This window comes from Adiantum capillus-veneris, chromosome 16 (assembly GCF_014529385.1).
Source record: "Adiantum capillus-veneris isolate H3 chromosome 16, ASM1452938v2, whole genome shotgun sequence".
Taxonomy (NCBI): domain Eukaryota; kingdom Viridiplantae; phylum Streptophyta; class Polypodiopsida; order Polypodiales; family Pteridaceae; genus Adiantum; species Adiantum capillus-veneris.
In genome coordinates, this window is record NC_140946.1 from 87509819 (window position 1) to 87530767 (window position 20949).

Here is a 20949-nt window from a genome sequence, read left to right on the forward strand (position 1 = left end):
CAGCCAGCGTTTTCAGAATTCAGCTCATCGTATTAGATCAGTAAGCGTTTTCAGATTTCGACATCAGATCAGCCATCGTTTTCAAAAGTCAACCCATCGTACCAGATCAACTAGCGTTTTCTGTTTTCAGCCCATCGTCGTTAGCAAATCAGCCCATAGCATCGTCGTGAGTTGCAGAAATCAGTTCTTGTCGCAAATTGTTGACGTGTCAAGCCACTGAACAACGGAGCCAACCTGTTGATCCCGGCTCAAAGGCCTAAACCCTAAGTGAAGAAGCTGAAGCAACAAAAGAAGTTTTACCGACTTACAAAGTCTTGCCGAGTGGCCTATTTTTAAAGAAGAGTTCGCACCAACGTATGGGACCCCGCCGATGGGGCCCAAGTGACATAAAGGCATTAAAATAAAGTTGGACCCTCACACACACCAAAAAATAGCGTAAAAATTGATTGCGTGGCAGCCAACACGAGCACCCGTGTTTTACGCTGATGACGTGGCAGGTTGTACGGATTCACGGAATTCGCGTTGGCAGGTGATGATGTGGTAGTTGTATAGATTTTCCTGCTTTTGGGCTGGCAGCTTTTGGAGCAGATGCTTTTGAAGCAGATCCCTCGGAATGTCCCTTGGAAAGACCCTCGGAAATTTTTGAGCTACCTTGAGTTATTTTGCAGATATGTTGTAATCGCGGATGATTACTTTCTTTCAAGAAGGGGGGATGTCACAAATTGCTAACGTGTCAAGCCACTGAAGAACGGAGCCAACCTGCAGATCCCGGCTCAAAGGCCTAAACCCTAAGTGAAGAAGCTGAAGTAGCAGAAGAAGTTTTACTGACTTACAAAGTCTTGCTGAGTGGCCTATTTTTTAAAGAAGAGTTCCCACCAACTTATGGGACCCAATCTGATGGGGCCCAAGTGACAAAGGCATTAAAATAAGGCTGGACCCTCACCATACACAAAAAAATAGCGTAAAAATTGATGACGTGGCAGCTAGTACACACCCCGCGTTTTATGTTGATGACATGGCAGACTGTACGGATTTGCGGAATTCGTGCTGGTAGATGATGACGTGGTAGTTGTACGGATTTTCCTGCTTTTGCGTTGACAGCTTTTGGACCAGATGCTTTTGAGTTTACTGCTCTTCATGTAACTACTTTTGAGGCCAAGGGCCTTTAAATATGTGCAAAGGACTCAGTCTCTGGCACCCTTCTGGGTGAAGGTGTAGACTTCGAGTACCGGCATTGTACTGAGTTCAGGTAATATAAAGAAATACGGAAAGGGGCGCCAAGGTATGGGGCCAATACTCTCTGGGGTGGAATTCTGCCACTCCGTGTCGCGTGTCCTCTCTCTCTCTCTCTCCCCTTCAGTTCAGTTGTTATTGAAGTGCTTACTGTCTGTTTAGTCTGTTCTTTTCCGTTGGCACGTGGTGCTCGTCTTGTGACAACTCTCCTAGCGTTTTTGCATTTCACCCTTAATCCACAGAACCAAGCATCTACATCAAGTTCCCATCAGCATCTCAGCATCTAGGACCATTGTATCAACATTTGTGTAATTTAAAGCAAATACCTCTCTAGCGATAGAGAGGGGGGCCCTTGGAAGGGGTTTTGGGAACCCAGTTGGTGTCAGTCCTCTCTCTTATCGGCTAGATCTTTAAGGTCTCTTGGGATAGTTTCCTACGACGTTAAAACTCTCTTCTTCTCGGGGGTGTGTGTGGGTGTGTGTGCGCGCGCTAATAAAAAGAGGAAAATGGTATAACCTTTCTATCACCCAAGTGTGGTAGATTGGTTATGCCATTTCCCTCTTGAATAATAGGTCTTGAGTTCAACTCCTCGTCGGCTAGATCTTTAAGGTCTCTTAGGATAGTTTCTTACGACGTTAAAACTCTCTTCTTCTTCTTCTTCTTCTTCTTCTCTCTCTCTCTCTCTCTCTCTCTCTCTCTCTCTCTCTCTCTCGTAGTATCTAGTTCTTTTGTACCCAGACATGGTATTAGATTCACCATTTTGTAACAGATTGGTCTCATAGGTCATTTTGGCCTTTTGAAGACGTTAATTTAACATTTCATTTGTGTGTGTGCGTGTGTGTGTGTGTGTGTGTGGAAACCTTCATTCACAGTATCATTCTCTCTTTTCTCTCTCGTCTTTGCACATCTCTCATGAAGTAAAAGGAACCCTCTCATTCAGTAAAAGGAACCTTGAGTATGCACTTAGCACTCATCCTGAGCATTCACCATCAATCACTTCCGTTGCACATTACATGGCTCTAGAAAGGGAATGTGAAGCTCAACGCATAGTGGTTGAAGAAAAGAGGGCAGTTATGGAGCTAGAGTGTGAGTCACAGAGAGACCTACGCATGCAAGAGTTTTGTTTTTCATGTTCTCTTTGAAGGGCGATATGAGATACACATTTGTACTAGACGCAAGAGGCGCTGATAGCTGCAAGTCCGTATAACTTGGCTAGATGCAATGCATGATAAATCACGCCCCCATTTCACTACTGGATGGAGCTAGATGCATATCATGGTTGTACTCCTTTAGCATATAGTTTTCATTGTATCCCTAAAGTTGGAGCTCTATCCCTCCACCACTCAGTTACCCATGTAGCCTTTCAAGTTTCGAGCTTGTTTGTAGCAGTGTCATTTGTACCTTTAATCATTTTTTTGGATTGTCCAGAGGACACACGTGTATTTTGGCGGCAATTTCGGCCTCTAGTAGACGTTAATGAACCTTTTTTTCTTTAGCTCCCAATCCCCCTTTTGCGGTACATATCTCCCTCACTGCCCTTTTGTTTCCTTCCAGTTTTTTTTGAATTCTTTATTTGAGTTACTTGATACCAGGTTTTGAATACTGAGAATTTAGGTTTGTCCGGTGATGCTTCACATCCAGAGTTTTTAAGTGTACAACTGATTTGTGTCAACCATGTGTTCTTTGTTAGCATACGTTGGCCCAGTTCTTGTGCAGGTTTGTTGTAATACTTGTCCTGCATGTAACATCAGGGATTTATGTCAACTGTGTGTTCTTTGTTAGCATAAGTGGAAGTCGTCTTTCTCTTATGGCTCTTTGCACAATCATGTCGCAAATATGTTTGTGTTTTCAACCAGGCATGTGTTAATATGCTTTATTTTATATTTGCGTCTTGTCATCAGCACCGATATAGTCTTACAATTCCAACAAATGCAACTTTTTTGTGATTACTGTGTAGGCTTGACCATCCAAACCCAAGGACATATATTGGGTCTGGAAAAGTTGCAGAGTTGCGGGCAGAAGTTCGTGCACTTGAGGTAGAAACAGTTATATTCGATGACGAACTTTCTCCAGGGTATGTGGATCTTGCCTTAATTCATAACGCCATGGAAGGTGGTGTGCGCCCTACATGGAACGGAAGGGAAGGTATCACCAGTTTTTAAATCATGTTTTTAAACTTCAGGCAACTCAGAAATCTTGAGAAGGCCCTAGGCAATGAAGTTCGGGTTTGCGACCGGACAGCATTAATTTTGGATATTTTCAGTCAACGAGCTGCAACACGAGAAGCAACATTACAGGTCCTTAAAATATATGTGATAAGAAACGGCACCCCCCCCCAAAAAAAAAAAGAAAAGAAAAGAAAAGCGGCACTATAAAAAAGAAAGAAAAAACACCACCACTTTTTTCCCTTGTTTTGTTCTCCTTCTTTTTCCACTATAGAAGAAGAAAAAACAAACTTAACCATGGGTGCCCCGCATTAATGAAGAAAGAGTAAAAGACCTTATTATCAAGCTGAGAATCTGCATTGTGCAGGTCGAATTGGCTCAGATGGAGTATCAGCTGCCCCGTCTGACAAAAATGTGGTCACACCTCGAGAGGCAAGCGGGAGGAATGGTCAAAGGAATGGGAGAGAAACAGATTGAAGTTGACAAGCGTATACTTCGAACACGTGTAAGCATTTGGGACTCTTGTATCCAAAAGTCAGATTCTTGGTCTTTGTGAATTTCAATTGCTATCAAATGTTTTCAAGGGGAAGAACTTTGTCTGTTGCATGTTAAGGCCCTTTCTATCCCTTGTCAAATTGTAATATTCTCTGTTGCATTGAAGCAATGCTGACTCTGGCTTGTTTTGCAAGACAGATTGCCCTTCTCCGGAAAGAACTAGACTCTGTTCGTGGGCATAGGCAGCAATATCGTGATCGCAGAGGATCTGTACCCATTCCAGTTGTTTCGTTGGTAAGCATTTAGCTGTGCAAACTTATTTGACCATGATGCCTAATTTTTTTGAGAATACAGAAGCAGTTTTTTGCTTTAGGACCTGGCTTTTATCCTTGGAAGAAATAAAAAATACATATCTTGCGTAACATTATTAACGATTTTCACAGTCTGCCCTTTTTTCAGTAGCTTATGCCCAAAAGAAGGTTCTTTGTTTAGTCGAACTTAACAGGGCGAAGAATATCTACAGCAAGAAGATAAAATCAACCCATCAATGCCATGAGCTATGCCCTATTTTTGGGGAGGTGGGAGCCAGGGTCATAAAACCAAACAGGTTGTCTGTATTGATATCACATAAATCTTTTAATATGTCAAAAGGCCCCCCTTTCTGGAGCTAAGACTGTTTGATGCATAGTGGCAAGCACACTCCATACAGGAAGTTTGATATGGAATGGACAGGCCAACATGTGGGGTATGGACTCCGAGCAAGCTCGAACTGCGATGAGGACCTCCAGTAGCGTGAAGGCCCCCATCCATCTGGGAGCTGTTGCCTTTAGAGGGGTGAGCCACTCAGCTGGTAAAGCCTTTGTAATATCTTGACACATGCTCTGCACCCCCCTCATGCCTCATAGCTGGATGCTTTGAACCACCTCGGACAATCCTGAAAACTGAAGCTTGTCGCCAAGAGTGCGGGTTGGACCCTCTGCCCTAGACACCTCATCGTGACAGCAATGAAGTCCCACTGCACAATGTCGAAGCCTTTTCAATATCAACTTGCATAACAAGCACATCTTGCTAGGTGTATTTTGCATACTTCATGCCAATCATGACATTAGCCAAATTGTCTATTATCTGGCGACGTGGGATGAAACCCTACTGGTCTGATGAAGTCCTGTAAGCAGGTGATCTTTAATGTGGTTCACCAACAACTTAACCAATATCTTGTAAACCACAGACATCAAAGTAATTGGCCGGCAAATAGAGAATTGCTCGCAAAGTGCTTGCTTCGGTAACAATTTTAGCAAACCCTCCTTCCAAGGCAATGGAAAATCTTGTTTCTTCCATACCGCGTTTAACATGAAAAGCAAGGGCTGTTTGAGAGCCTCCCAAAAGGAGAGGAAAAATTCCAGAGTAAGCCCATCCTAGCTAGGAGATCGCCAACGGCCCAATGCAAGCAACACACAATGTAACTCAGAATCAGTGAATGGATCCTCAAGGCATTGTGCATCTTGCGGAGAGAGGATCGGATGAACATAAGAAAGCAACAATTGACGCGCTTGATGAGTAGCTGAAGATGTCTGAGAAGGAGCAACAAACACCCGTCGATAATGCGAGACCATGGCATCAACAAGTTCTTGTTTTGAAGAAGTCAAAGCACTGGAAGGAAACGTAACACGCTTAATTTCTTGTGAGACTCTTGTTTGATGCAGATACTTAAAAAATTGCTTCGAAGCACAACCTTTATCCATAAAAGCCTGTTGGCGGGCATGCGTATGCCATTTAGCAATTTTTCGCTTATCATTATGTCAAATACACGCACAAGCTTCACACAACTCCGACATTTCAAAGTCAGACAAAGGCCGCGAATCAGCTAATACTTACAGTCGTTGACAAACCTGTTTCGCAACATCCACATCCCCTTGAGTGCAATGTATGTAATGCGTGCCACAGTCGTGAATAACACATTGTATCCTCATGACAAAGCGATACCAAGCAGCATCAAGATCAAGATGCATGTGAGCAAGCAAAGGGGGAATAATATCAGCAATCATGTCTCGAAAGACCTCATGAGTGAGGTAAGCATTGTTAATATATAGCAGACGTTTTTGAGAAAGAGGCCCATCACAAAGAGAATGCCCAAAGTACAAAGTCAACAAAACAAGGTAGTGATCTGTTGATAACTGCAATGTGTAATCCATTCTCATATCACATACAAAAATCATCATACTGTTGTGAATTAAGCAGATACCAACGATCCAACCTTGCGCAATAAGAAGAGTGAGCAGCATGCTAAAAGGTAAATCCAGAAGCACATGGATACAATACCGCCATAAATCAATCATATGTGCAGAAGCAAAGAGAAGATTCCATTCTTGCCTTTCTGCAAGCAGCATATGTGAATTGCCTGTAGTACTATCATTTGTATCAGGGGTATTATTATAGTTATCATAGAGAAATGCATTGGAAATCCATGGGTGAGAAGAGATGTCTCGCCATAAGGCGGCCCGAGGTTGTATATGTATATATGCCTCCAAATGCATATACCCGACCATTCAACAAGCACTGCACAACCATCCAACGGCCTCGTGGATTGTTACGCACTAGAACGGGCTGAAGTGCATGATGAATTAACATCAATAAACCCGAATAATCGTGCAAGCCAGCATACGCAATCCAGTAACCCGCAAAATAAGAACACTGACCAGTAACCTTATGCTGATTATGTTCTTGCAAAACAACTATGTTTGCCCTACACACTGCAAAATACTGTGCTTAGATTTTTGTCTGCATTAAGCTATGTACAGAAACCTTAGAAGTATATACGTTAACCACAAAGGGCATACATCTGCAAGCGAGCGCAGCCTTGATAACCTTTGCCGAAACGAAGACCAGAGCAGCGGACGACTGTGCAGAAAGAGCTGAGCAGGGTCGCTGAATAGCGGTCGAGCTGAGGCCTGCGCACGCCACTGAGTAGCGTGCAGAGGGTACAGCAGGGGCAGGTCGAAAGTCAGACAACGCGCAGAGGTAGAGGGTGCAGGGCTGAAGGCAGCGCGCTGAGGCTAACGACGCGCAGGGAAGCTTACGCGCAGAGCAGAATCTGTATCACTCGTGCTTGCGCTTGCGCGCGCGCGCGCGCACACACACACACACACACACACACACACACACACACCACACACACACACACACACATCTCCTTCCACTTCTGCATTCCCACTTTCACATGGTGATAGAGTTGATCAATTTTGCGTTTCTCACATATACTTGTTCAAAGTTGACACATTGGTGCTCTTATTGGTTTTTGAATAAGGTGAGATGGGTTAAAACACCTTCAATAAATCATGCGCGGGTTTACTAGGACAGGCTTTTTAGATGGTGATATTTCAAACTTATGTGGGTCAAATTAAGCTCATTTCACCTTTCATTTATGTCCCTTCCGGCTTGTTTATGGCGTTTGACTGACAGGAATCTTGTATCTTTTAGTAAATATGTGTAGACCACTTGCTGCTTATGTTCTGAAAATCTGCAACCTTTTTCCAACTATGTGATTTGATTGCAGGTTGGTTATACAAATGCTGGGAAAAGCACTCTTCTCAACAGGCTCAGTGGTGCAGATGTATTAGCTGAGGATCGCCTGTTTGCCACCCTTGATCCCACTACAAGAAGGATTGATGTAATTCTTATTAAAATTGGTTGCCACCCCAACAAGTCTAACAGGCTCTATGGTTGCTATTGAAGTAGGGATTTGATCATATTTTCTGTTTTCAGCTACCAAATGGGAATGAGTGCCTTTTAACTGATACCGTGGGGTTTATACAGAAGCTTCCTACACAATTGGTACTTCTTCTCTTTCCTCACTGTTGAAATTGTTGTGAAAGATATCTACGCGAACAGAAATCTAGCAGGCAGAGGTGAGCTACGGGATAGGGCAGGCAGTGAGGGTGCTGTTGTGACTCGTGAGGGTCTACATGGGCAGTGTTGTATTGATACGTGAGCAGGTGTTGCAACACAAGCAGGTAAAAAAAAGGTTTCGATAGCAGGTAAACAAAAAGCAGCGCGAGGGCAGCCCTTTGCAGCGTGAAGGCAGCGTGAGGGCAGCTCTTTCTCTCTCTGAGGGCAGCACGAGGGCAGCTCTCTCTCTGGGAGGCAGGTGCACGCGGCAACAAGGCTGCAAGTGCCTCACACGCTGACTTCGGGGATGACGATAGTTATGAAACTCCACCTAAATCAAAAGCAACATTTAGGCGGAGGATTCGAGAGAGCACACTTTCGCCAGGTTCTGTGAGAGAAGAGAAACTTTCTAAAGTGAAAGATGACTTAATGTATGAGAAGGTACAGGTGATGATTAAGGCGGAGCTGAGCCTTTTGAGGGGTGACATTGAAAAAGAGATGTATGCAAATGGGGAGACCTACAAAAAAGCTATGAATGTAATGGAATGTGTGATGCAAAAAAGATTAGAAGATGCACTTGCTGCTTTTGAAACCCGGAAATAAAAATGAAAGAATGCATGAATGAAAAGGAGGCATTGATCGAAGCACTTAAGGGAGAACTTGCAGCTTGTACCCCTAGAAAGGAGGGAAAATTAACCCTCAATGATAAAGGAGCTCGAAAGCATTAAGGAGAAGAAAAAACTCTACGTGAAGAGGAAGAGCAGAAGGCACGAACAACCTCTTCATGGGCGGAGCAGCATCTATTGAAAACACAAGAAAAGGTTGATAAAGCTGGAAAGTGGATCGAGGACGCAAAGAAAGGAAAAGATAAGATGCATGAAGCCACATCGACATCCACTATTATCAAAATGACAATTGAGGAGGAGCAAAAGAGGAAGACTAGAGCCCTTCATGTGCGTGTTACAAGTCTCAAAAACACTGGAAAAGTAGAAGAAGTGACAACTCTTGAAACGCATGGGCATTTTTGAACCCACACACACAGGTGCTTGGAGAGTGGGAAAGAAGGGAAGTGATGAGAAAGGAAGTTCCAAGGAAAGAGCACTGATTATACGTTTCCCTACGGTGGAAGCTAGCAAGGAATTCCTAGAAGAAGCAACCCCAAAATCAGCTTCTCTCTCAAAATTGGACGTCCCTAGCAGAGATACCTTGTAGATTCTATCAGAGTGTGCAGTGGAAGGGGAGAGAATGGAGACAATGGAACACCATGAGACACACACACACCACACACACACACACACACACACACACACACACACACAACACAGAGAGAGAGAGAGAGAGAGAGAGGAGAGAGAGAGGAGAGAGAGAGAGAGAGAGAGAGAGAGAGAGAGGAGAGAGAGAGAGATGAAATGTTATATTAACGTCTTCAAAGGCCAAAGTGACCTATGAGACCAGAAAGTTACAATGTGGTGGATCTGATACAAAGTCAGAGTAACAAGATGACAAAATGACAGAATGACAAAAAGACAAAATAAAATACTATGGAATCCTAGACTGTTGGGTGTGGACTAAGCAGCTAAAACAGCTAGCTGGGATAGCTAGAGAGAGAGAGAGAGAGGAGAGAGAGAGAGAGAGAGAGAGAGAGAGAGAGAGAGAGAGAGAGAGAGAGAGAGAGTCTGGCAAGCCAATATACCTAGATGGCGAATCATGTACAATGATGAGACTAATGAAAAGAGGGCGCCCTTGGTCCTATATATAGGAGAATAGGGGTAGGTCGGGCAAATGCCTAATAAATTACCCTACCTAATAAGTGACCCTTCAATATAAACGGGGGAATGTGAAGTGACCAAAACAGGTCTAAGTGGGCAATGTGTTGAAGCAACCCTAAATGTGCTTGAGATCCCTGTGTAGCAGGTGTACGGGTGGCCAACCCACAACAAGGGCTAGTGCACGTGAAAGTGAGGAGCCAGTAGACAGGGTGCAAAGCATCTGGTGATGACAAAAATCTAACACCCCTCCTCAACAATAGATGCGGAGAAGCTGTCGAGGAAGAAATGCAACACGCCTGGTAAATTTGGAGAAGATGTGAATCCCGGAGAAGAGGATGATGACGCCAGCCAAACAACACGACAATCCGTATAGCAGCAATGTGACGATGACCAAAGGTAAGGCAAATCTGATCAAGTCACACAAGGAAGCTGATGCAGTGGCAAGCTACGGAAGAAGGCGCTGAAGAGTATATATATAAGGAAGTGACCTAAGATGAGTGTCCAATAGCCCATCGGTGATGATCACCACTAAGATGGAGGAAACCCAGTGTAGCAGCGTGCATGGAAAATGTGGGGACTTGCACTGAAGAGGAACACTTTGACCACAAGGAGAGGAAGCTGCCAAGGTGGGAAAACCGGTAGCAGGTCCAGGTCCAAGTCATAGAAGCTCGAGCAGAAGAGGGGAGGAAGAGCGGGATGGAAGAAGAGGCTCAGTAGGAAGGCATTGTCCTCCATAATAGACAAGATGAGGGAGAAGCAATCCAAGGAGTGGCTATCCCTGAGTAGAGGCTACAATATCTGCAATCATTCGGTAGAAAAGAGTCGTCTTGAGGGTATATAAGCTGCAATATGATCTGTCGTTCCAAGGTACACACACAATATCAGACAAAAGAGAGCCAGAAGAGATCCTGGCAAAGTCAACCTGTTGAGCACATCCACCACTGGGGTCTGGACAAAATATCCAAGAGAGAGTCTGCAAGTGCAAGGAAGAAATCCCCCCCTGGGAAGGTAATGGAATGTGGTGAGGTAAAGAACGTCTGAGAGGATGCATCGGGTAGAATGATCGTGTGTAGAAGTCATAACCTCGGAGTAGACAAGCAAAGCAAGAATCATCCAAGAGGTCTTCACTGTGTAAGTAGTGCATAGGTATATCCAATCTGCAAGTGGAGGAGCCACATGACCAAGCATAAACAAGGAAGGGGCTCTACCAAGTAGAGGCAAGGCAAAAAACCCACCATGGGAGCAGTGTGCCGGAAGAGACCCTGCAGGCATCCAAAATTCAAATGCCAGAGGAGACTCATATCTAGGAGTACATGTCCAAAAGAAGTGTCTGACGTGGCAAGAGGCATGGGTCTATCATACAGAGAACCAATGAAGGAGGTGGATAGGGCAATCCCAAATAGAAGACAACAGTTGAGGGAGAGGGAGGGAGGGTTACTGAGGGAGAAGTAGCAGTGGAAATCACAACCACATCCACATAAGTACCGTACCAATCCAATCCCCTGCATCTTCCTGAGGGCAAGAGAACCTCGAGGAGGGAAGATTTGCAATGTCGAGGAGATCCGTCCGTTGTGCCAGAACCTATATCTGAGTCCACGTCTCAGTGTCGGAGAAGGAGCAAAGCTGAAATGCGATCTGAAAACACGCCGTGTAAGCGCGACACCGGTGTGCGGGTAGGGGTAAAGACCTGTGAATCAGAAAGGGTAACTGAAGGGAACCTGACGAGGCAAAGGGGAAGGTGCTGTCCATGCCGGAAAATTGCAGCAAAGGGGGTGGAATGCTGCTGTAAACAGAGCATCGAGAGTGTCGGGGGACACCAAGTGCTGAAGGTTGGGGCACGAGGACGGGTGGGGCACAAACTCCCGGCTGAAAATCAGGGAAAGCAGGCCCAAATCTGAGTGTAATGTAGCCAACAGACGGTGCCGGGCAGCAATGAAGAAACCTTAGGTAGCCGAGGACGATGGACACCGGCTGGAGATGAAGCAAGAGTTGCTGAGCAAGGAACAAATCTGAAAACAAAAGGTCAAAAGACTGTAGTGGACAGCAATGGATAACTTGTGGTGCCAAGGATGGTGAAGCTCCGACAAAGAATGAGAACCAATCGCTGATGGTACTAAGCTGTAAAATGCAAGGTGTGTTGTGACCTCCTGCTGAAAAACGCAAAGCTGCCAGAAGAAAAAAAAAAAAACGCAGGATCAGCTTGGTCAAAAAACGCTAGCAAAGGATAAGTCTGAGGGATGGGCGCTGTGGAGAAGAACCCTCTGCTTGCAAGAAACACTGACCAACAAAAAATGCTGAGGCATAAGCAAAACGCCAGCAGATGGGTGTAGGAGAGGAGATGCTGGGGGGAGGAGAAATGCAAAAGCTGAAAACGGCGGCAAGCTGCCCAAAACACTAGGGTAAAAAAAAACGCAGCCAGCAGCCGAGGGTTTTTTCGCGATGGAACTCCCTACAATGGTCTCCTTGTTGATGGCAATGGCAGATCTACATCCTGGTGCTCCGATACCATGCTCTGATACCATGTCAAAGTGTGCAGCGGAAGGGGAGAGGATGAGATAGCGAAAGGCTGGCAAGCCAATATACTCGAGATGGCGAATCATGTACAATGATGAGACTAATGAAAAGAGGACGCCCTACTCCTATATATTGGAGAATAGGGGTAGGTTGGGCAAATGCCTAATAAATCGCCCTACCTAATAAATGACCCTCCAGTGTAAATGGGGGAATGTGAAGTGACCAAAACAGGTCTAAGTGGGCAATGTGCTGAAACAACCCGAAATGCGCCTGAGATTTCTATGCAGCAGGTGTACGGGTGGCCCAACCCACAACCAAGGCCAATGCACGTGAAAGTGAGGAGCCTATAGACAGGGTGCGAAGTATCTGGTGATGACAAAAATCTAACAGATTCGACCTTGAGCGGCCAAGTGTCGAGCTTGCCTCTTTGAAGTAATTCCTAGTACCCACCAACTTTATAAAGTGTCGCGTGGTCCGAAATGACTTTGAACTGAGCCTAGACATACTTTTACTGCTCGGATTTCAGTGCCGACTGGCCTGGCCAACTCATGGCGACCTAACCTTTACTGTTGTGGGTGAAACTCTCGATCGTCGGCCGTTTCACACTGGCCATACAATGTCAGACCATTTGTGACTTTAAAAAGATTGTCCCAAAAATTAAAGAAAAATCAAGGGAAGGAAACCAATAACTAAGGTTAGTGGTTGTCATAGCCTTGTGATAAGGAGACCACTTGTAGACAGGATGTGCGATCTTTGCATAGAGGACGTGGGTCGAGAGTGTGGCAGTCCCATTCAAAGAGGAGCTTCAGCCCCTCATTCGTATTGTTCGGAAGAGATGAGCAAGCCAGCTATATGTGGGTCAGAGTGAGAGTGGAGAGAGGGTGGCCATTCTACATTGCAATATGCTATTTTGTCCCTAGCACATCTCATTATGCATCGCCCAAGGGGCAGTCACCGTACATGATATTGGATGATGACATGTTCTCTAGGATGGAGATGTCATTCTCCTAGGAGACTTTAATGCTAGGATGGGCCAATCTCTGACAGCTTTCTACGATACCTAAGAGGAAATGTTGAGAGAATTGGATGCCAATGATATGGTATTGGCCAGTGTTCGTAGGATGAGGAGCACACTGGATATGGGGGATATCTGATAGATATGGGGATTGCACATGGACTGGCCATCTTGAATGGCCTCCAAAGATTTCATGCATTGAGTGGGTTCACTTGTTTTTCTCATAGACATGGGGCTAGCACAATGGATTATGTTTTACCTCAACCTAGTTTTATACCCTCTATTTAGGACTTTACAGTCGCGGGTCCTAGCCTATCGGGGTAGCAATAGATGATGCCCTCCTCACATTTACTGTCTCATTCCAATTCAGCACAATTCGACTGGCATAGACATCTATGCATACCTCAAACGTTTATGCACAGAGGTTCTAGGAGACCTCTAGAGGAGCTCACTTATATATTGACAGAGAGACTCTAGGATGTAGTAGTAGAGGCATACCCACACAAAGAGCCTGGGCAGCGACGTTTTGGGAGCATACCCCAAAATAGCTGGTATGATGAGGAGTGTAGAGAGACGGGAGCCCGACTTCAGAGGAGGTACTTCTAGGAGTCATTACTCACAGGCAGTCACGGATTGCTTCTCGACACTTGGTAGGACAGAAGAAGAGAGCGTTTCTAGCTCGACTAGAGCAGGATTTATACCAGTTGTGTTTTAGCCAGGATTTAGGCGAGGCATGGCGACTCTTCCATGGGCATTCTGCCCCACCATGCATCACTTCTACGGAGGTATGGGGTTAGTATGTATCATCTCTCTACACAGTCTTGGGGCAGCCACCTCTTCCAGATCCTCCAGAGCCATGTCCATATGCGCTTTCTTCACCCGGGCGAGATGGTAAAGAAAGCCATTGACAAGATGAGGACCAGAGACCATATGATCACGATGGCCTAATAGTAGAGCATTTTATACATGCCAAATATCTGCTTGCAGAGCTTCTAGCAGTGATGTTCAACCGTGCCATGTGCGAGGGCCTACTGATACTTGGAGTTTTTCTACTATCGTACCTATCTTTAAGTCAGGGGAATCTATGGAGCCTGGGAACAACTGTACTATCATGATTGGACACACATTGGCACGGTTGCTTGTATCCATCCTTGAGCAGCAGTTGAGTAGATGGGTAGAGAGAGAGGGGTGTACGGATAGCAGAACAAGTGGGTTTCAGTAGAGGTTTCTCTTCTCTTGATCATATTCTGACACTGAGAGCCATTATTGAGGAGGGGAGATCACATGGGAGATGGCTCTATTGTTGCTTTGTGGATTTCGGCAAAGCCTTTGATACAGTGCCCAGAGCTAGATTGATGCGCAGACTGCTAGAGATGGTTGTACCCATAGAGTTGATTTGGGTGATCATTGCTCTATAGAAGGGGCATGTATGTACTTTTGAGGGGATTTTTGTTTTGGTTCACTCCACTATCGGGTGAAACAGGGCTGCCAACTATCTCCTATACTATTTGGCATGTATGTGGATGAGGTTTTTGACTACATTGAGAGGGATGGTGATAGAGGAGCACAGTTAGCAGGGACATGGATCCCATCCCACCTATACTAGAGGTATAGGTGTTGACAGAGCCATTGAGTTGGGGAGAGCTAGACGCCCAAGTCTACGAGGGCGACCACGACATCGACGGAGGCTCCTTCAGAGGATCGGGACTATCCCAGCATGACATGGAAGACGTCCAATACGGCTATTTACAGAGGACATTGACGACGACTCTTCAACGACCGATGCAATACTTTCTCGGACAATGCCCGATGCCGGCATCCTTGGGCATTGATGATGATGATGATTTTAGTTTTTCACTTTACTTCATTTTTATTTTGTGTCCCGACATTGTATTAGATCTATCATGGTTGTATCGGTTTAGTCTCGTAGGTCATTTTGGTCTTTTGAAGACGTTTAATATAACATTTCATTTCATTCTCTCTCTCTCTCTCTAATGTTGGATGCATCCAACGTCAGCAACCATTTTCATCTTCTCATGGACATTATTTTTTCATTTGCTATGTATATATTCATGGGCTCACATTGAGTTTCAAGTTGTATCTGTTTATTCACTTTATGTACTTTGGGCGGCCGGCCATAACCTTGAAAACCATAGGTATATAAGTGAATGTAGCTCATGTGAAAGAGAAGATATCATTTTGAGAGAAACCTAGAGTAGAGAAGGAGAAGGAGAAGGCTATGGAGGTGGAAACATGGAGCCGCATGTACTCTCTTCACGGACCGATTATATATATGTAATGAAGATGAGTTCTTTTGTCTTTCTCTTGCTTTTCATTAAGTTATGTATTAGTGTCTTGATGGTGTAGATTAAGAACTAATCGCTCCCTAATTCTTGACTGTCTATTGTATGTTTGATTCTAGTAGTATTTGCATGATTAGATGAGTGTAGATTAAGGATTTGTGCATGGATTGCTCTAAGCATAACTCCATGAGCTTGGGTGAGCTTATGATTAGGATGTGACTACGAGGATTAGTAGAGAATGCAACGATTAACAACCTTGATTAGCATAAGGGTTAGCATGTGTGCATATACTAATCTCCTTCATTAGTTCTCTTCTTCCTATCGTAGATAATTTATGTGATTTCCCTACTCAATTTTATCTTATTTCTTTCACACAATCACCCATGTGTGATGTTTCCATGTCCTAGCGGGGTCGCTACCATCCTTGGATTGATAATTTTGTTGATTCTTTGGAGCTATGCTACGAGAAGTGAACATTTGGCGTCGTTGTCGGAGACGGTAGCTTAAGCTAGAGGAGAATTTTTGAGTATAATCGAGTGTTTAGGAGTAGATTTAGATAGAAAACCCTCAATTCTCACTAATTTTTGACTAATCCAATACCAATTCAAGTGCTTTACATGTGTGTATGCGTAAGTAGAGGTTTAGTCATCACTCTTTTGATATGAAATTGTAAATTTTTTGACTCAAATTGAGTGATTTTTGAGTGTAATTAATGAATTTTCTCTAATTAGGTTCTCTAATTACTCTCTAATCACATGTGCTTTATGTGCTATACATAGTTAAATCATTGATTAGAGTTGTGATTATTATCTTTATTTGTTTAATCTCATTGAAAATGATGTTACACATAAGATCGTGCTCAATTGATTGTAGGTAAAATGTCGTTAAGTGATCGCTAGTATACACACGTATGTAGGCGTCAATTGGAGTTAAAAATCGACGCGTTGCTCATGAAATTGTGAGTGCGCTAATCCACTCAATTGCTGATTTGATTTGCAAGTTGATTACACAAAAGATTAGTTCAAATTTAAGTGAAGTTAGTATGTTCATGTGTAAATAAAGTGCGCACTTTCGAGTGCTAATTATGATTTAATTGGTGCCAATTAGAATTGTGAAAGACAATGATTTGTTTGATGATGTTATGACAATGATGGTTCAGATTTTTTGATTGTTAAAATTGCGTCGTTAAATCGTCGAAATTACGGTAGAAATTGTGTGCGTGCACTAATTATCGGATTTATGTTTAATTTTGCTAGTTTTTGCACACATAATTGAACTAGTAATTGGTTGCAAATTGATGTGTAATTGATTGTATTGCAAAGTGCAAAGCACAATAATGAAGCGTTTGTGTAAAAATTTGTTTAATCGTATCATTAAATTTGTTAATTTTTGGATCAAAATTGGACAAAAAAGCAAAAAGCGATCAATTTTACATTGATTGATTGTTAAATGCATTGGAAATTGATTGGAATTGTAATCTTGATGTTTAAGTGCTGGAAATCAAGCAAATAATTATAAAAAATTAGTCAAATTCTTTTTGATAAATATGTAGCTTGTTCTGCTTGATTTACAGCACTTGGAATATCAAAATTACAATTCCAATCAATTTCCAATGTATTTGACAATCAAATCGATGTAAAATTGATCGTTTTTTGTCTCTTTTTATCTAATTTTGATTAAAAAATTAATAAACTTAATGATGCACTTTGGTAAATTTTTGCTCATATGTTTGATTATTATGCTTTGGACTTTGCAATGCAATCAATTACACATCAATTTGCAACCAATTATTAGTTCAATTATGTGTGTAAAAACTAGCAAAATTAAGCACAAATCTAATGATTAGTGCACACAATTTTTATCGCAATTTCGACGACATAACGACGCAATTTTAACAATAAAAAAATATGAACTATCATTGTCATAACATTATCAAACAATTCATTGTTTTTTACAATTTTAATTGGCACCAATTAAACTATAATTAGCACTCGAAAGTGCGCATTTTGTTTACACATAGACATACTAATTGCACTTAAATTTGCACTAATATGTGTAATTAAATTTTAATCAACTTGCAAATCAAATCAGAAATTGAGTGGATTAATGCACTCACAATTTCATGAGCGACGCCCCAACTCCAATTGACGATATGTGTATTAGTAACCGCTTAACGATATTTCACCTACAATCAATTGAGCACGAAATCTCATGTGTAGCATCATTTTCAATAAAATTAAACAGATAAGGATAATAATCACAACTCTAATCAACGATTTAGCTATGTGTAGCACAAAAAGCACATGTGATTAGAGAGTTTAATTAGAGAAAATTCTCTTATTATACACTAAAAAATCACTCAATTTTAGTCAATTTTTAGAATTTTATATCAAAAAGTGATAACTAAACCTTTAATTAAGCATACACATGTAAAGCACTTGAATTGGTAGCGGATTAGTCAAAAATTAGTGAGAAATTGTGGATTTTCTACTTAAATCTATTCATAATGTTAAGCTTATTGAAAGAATATCGAGATATCTTTGCTTGGTCTTATAAGGATCTCAAGGATATTGATTCAGAAATGTATCAACATACTATACCTATGAGAGATGATACAAAACCAAGTAGACAAAGACTATGTATACACTTATAACGAGACATTTGCCAGGAAGATTAAAAAAGAGATAGAAAAGCTCAAAGATACCGAATTCATTTATGAAATTGAACACACAGATTGGTTATCTCCAAATGTGGTAGTATCCAAGAAAAATAGAAAATTACGGATTTGCGTCAATCTCAAGAAAGTGAATGTCACTACGATTAGAGACAACTTTCCTCTACCAATCATTGAACATGTTTTAGAACGAGTTGCAAAAAAAGAAGTTTACAACTTTTTAGATGGCTTTTCGGAATACAATTAACTTTTGGTTGATCCCAAAGATCAGCATAAAACTGTCTTTGCAAGTGAATGGGGTATTTTTGCCTATCGGGTTATGCTTTTTGAGATAGCGAATGCTGCTACCACTTTTCAAAGATTGATGAGCCACGCTTTTAAAGAATTTCTTCGAAATTTCTTGGAAGTATATATGGATGATCTATGTGTACATTCATCAATCCGGGCTGATCAGTTTGAACACCCAAAAAGATATTCGAAAAATGTAGACTTTATAGGATTTGCTTAAATCTTGAAAAGTGTAAATTTATCGGTAGACAAGGAAAACTTCTTCGACACATAGTGTCTAAAAATGGCATAGCTACTGATATGGATAAAATTCATATTATTGTTGATTTGCTTAGATCGACAACAGTCAAAGGGATTCAAGTCTTCATGGGACATTGTGGATATTATAGACGGTTCATTTACATGTACGCTATAATTGCAAAACCCATTTATAGCTTGATTACACACTTTGAATGGACTGATGAGTGTGAAGAATCCTTCATGAAGCTTAAGCAAACTCTCACTTCAGCTCCAATATTGAAAGCACCAGATTGGAATAAGATATTCCACATACATGTAGATGCTTTCAATTTTGTCATTGGGTGTATACTAGCTCAACCAGGAGACGGAAAATTTGAGTTTCTTATTTCTTATGCTAGCCGACAGTTGAATATGGCAAAAAAAAAGTATACAACCATTGAAAGGGAAGGATTAGGGATGATCTATGTCGTGAAAAAGTATATAGATATTACCTATTAGCTAACAAATTTGTGTTCTGTGGACCACCAAGCTTTATTGTACTTGGTCAACAAGCCGTGCAACACATGAAGAATAGTGAGATGGTTCATCATTCTTTTGGAATTTGATTTCGCTGTAGTTCTGAAAAAGGGTACCACTCATCAAAGAGCAGATCATTTGTCAAGGATTGTTTCAAGAGAATCACCTAAGGGAGTAGACGATGGTCTATCAGATGCATATTTGTTCTCCGTTGAAATGATACCTCGATGGTCGGAAAATATAGTATCATTGATGACGATAGCTCAAGTGGATTTGCAAATATCACTTTCTATTACAATTGGAGTAATTGAGGAATCGGCTATGTATCAATTACTAGTTGGAAGGTTGTACAAAAGAAATCGAGATGGAATATTGCTGTTGTGCATTAATCCGGAGGAGAAAACCCAATACCTAAGTCAAGCACTTATTACCGTAGTAGGACTTCACTTTGCGGAAGACCAAACTATGCAACCGATCTTGAGACTTAAAGTATTTTGGCCAACTATGAGGAGGGATGTTCACTCATTTGTAAAGCAATGTCCTCAATGTCAGAAACAAGCATCCATACCTCATGTAACATTGTTCAAAATGTCACTTGTTTCTAAGTGGAGTAACTATCTACTTACTTACTTATCAAACCGAATATTTCTTGAGCATATGAGTAAACGTCCCGTCAAAGAGCAATTGAAACTGAAGCAAGAGACTATGCTCTTATTGGAAACCAATTGTATCGGAACGGTAAAGATCAACATTTGCGTCTTTGTGCAAATGAAGAGGAATATATTCCCATTAAAGAACAAGCTGGAGGCCACTTTTCGAGTGAGACCACCGCAAGAGCAATCTTAATGGCAGACATATGGTGGCCAATACTTTTTGCAGATGCCAAAGAATATGTTCGAAGGTGTGATGCATGTCAACGAGCAAAAATGCCAACCCGTGTAAATAGCATGCTCTTAAGACCAATGATGGGGGCTAGAGCTTTTGCAAAACGGGATATAGACTTTGTTGGGCCAATACAACCACCTACGTATAGAATCTAAGCTTAATATATCATTGTAACTACGGACTATTTGACCAAGTGAGCCGAAACTAAAGCAACCCAAAAGAATGATGCTAGAACCACAACCGCATTCTTATATGAGAATATATTCACAAGATATGGACTGCTAATAGAAATTGTCAGTGATAAGGGAACTCAGTTCTTCAATGGGATAATTGAGTATCTGCTTAATGAATTTATGGTCATCCATAACAAATCAGTTCCCTATCACCCACAAGCAAATGGACAAGTTGAGCATACGAATAAAATTCTTAGTTAGGTATTGACTAAAGTGGGTAGTTCAGGACGGACAGATTGGGAAATGAATCTCCATGCTGCTCTATGGGCTTATCGAGTTTCATTCAAAACAACTTTAAATGATACACCCTTTAACCTTGTTTATGGTCTTGATGCCATACTGCCGATAGAATTTCTATTGCCGACACTAAGGGTAGCTAAGGATCTCGAGTAGACTGGACATGAATTGTCACAGAGGCTTCAAGATCTAGAAAAGCTTGATGAGCAAAAGCTAACAGTTGTAACTCACATCTATGCACAAAAGCGGAAACAAAAACAGTTTTTGATTCCTATCTAGTTACAAAAATCTTCAAAAAAGGGGACCTAGTTTTAGTTTATTCCCTTGAGCAACAAATTTCCAAGTTTAACAAAAAGAGAAACGGACCGTTTATCATTGAAGATGTATCTCCAAGTCGAGCAGTTAAGTTGTCCACTCTAGATGGTGAACCAATGGCTAATTGGATTAGTGGATGCCATTTAAAGAAGTACAATTTGCCACTAACCAATGAATTGCTA

At 42.1% G+C, this 20949-nt stretch overlaps 1 protein-coding gene across 2 annotated transcripts in view; it reads left to right on the plus strand.

Moving 5' to 3' along the window:
- Positions 1-20949, plus strand: part of LOC147439402 (uncharacterized) — a 69098-nt gene that overhangs the window by 27627 nt on the left and 20522 nt on the right. For both annotated transcript variants that reach the window (XR_015184594.1, XM_086485253.1), the window contains exons 3-8: positions 3191-3307; positions 3416-3530; positions 3766-3903; positions 4092-4187; positions 7447-7560; positions 7656-7724. Coding sequence is in view for 1 of the 2 variants with exons in the window: in XM_086485253.1 (XP_086341379.1) it covers positions 3191-3307; positions 3416-3530; positions 3766-3903; positions 4092-4187; positions 7447-7560; positions 7656-7724 (649 nt within the window). In the remaining variant the exon portion in view is untranslated. The remainder of the gene's footprint in view (positions 1-3190; positions 3308-3415; positions 3531-3765; positions 3904-4091; positions 4188-7446; positions 7561-7655; positions 7725-20949) is intronic.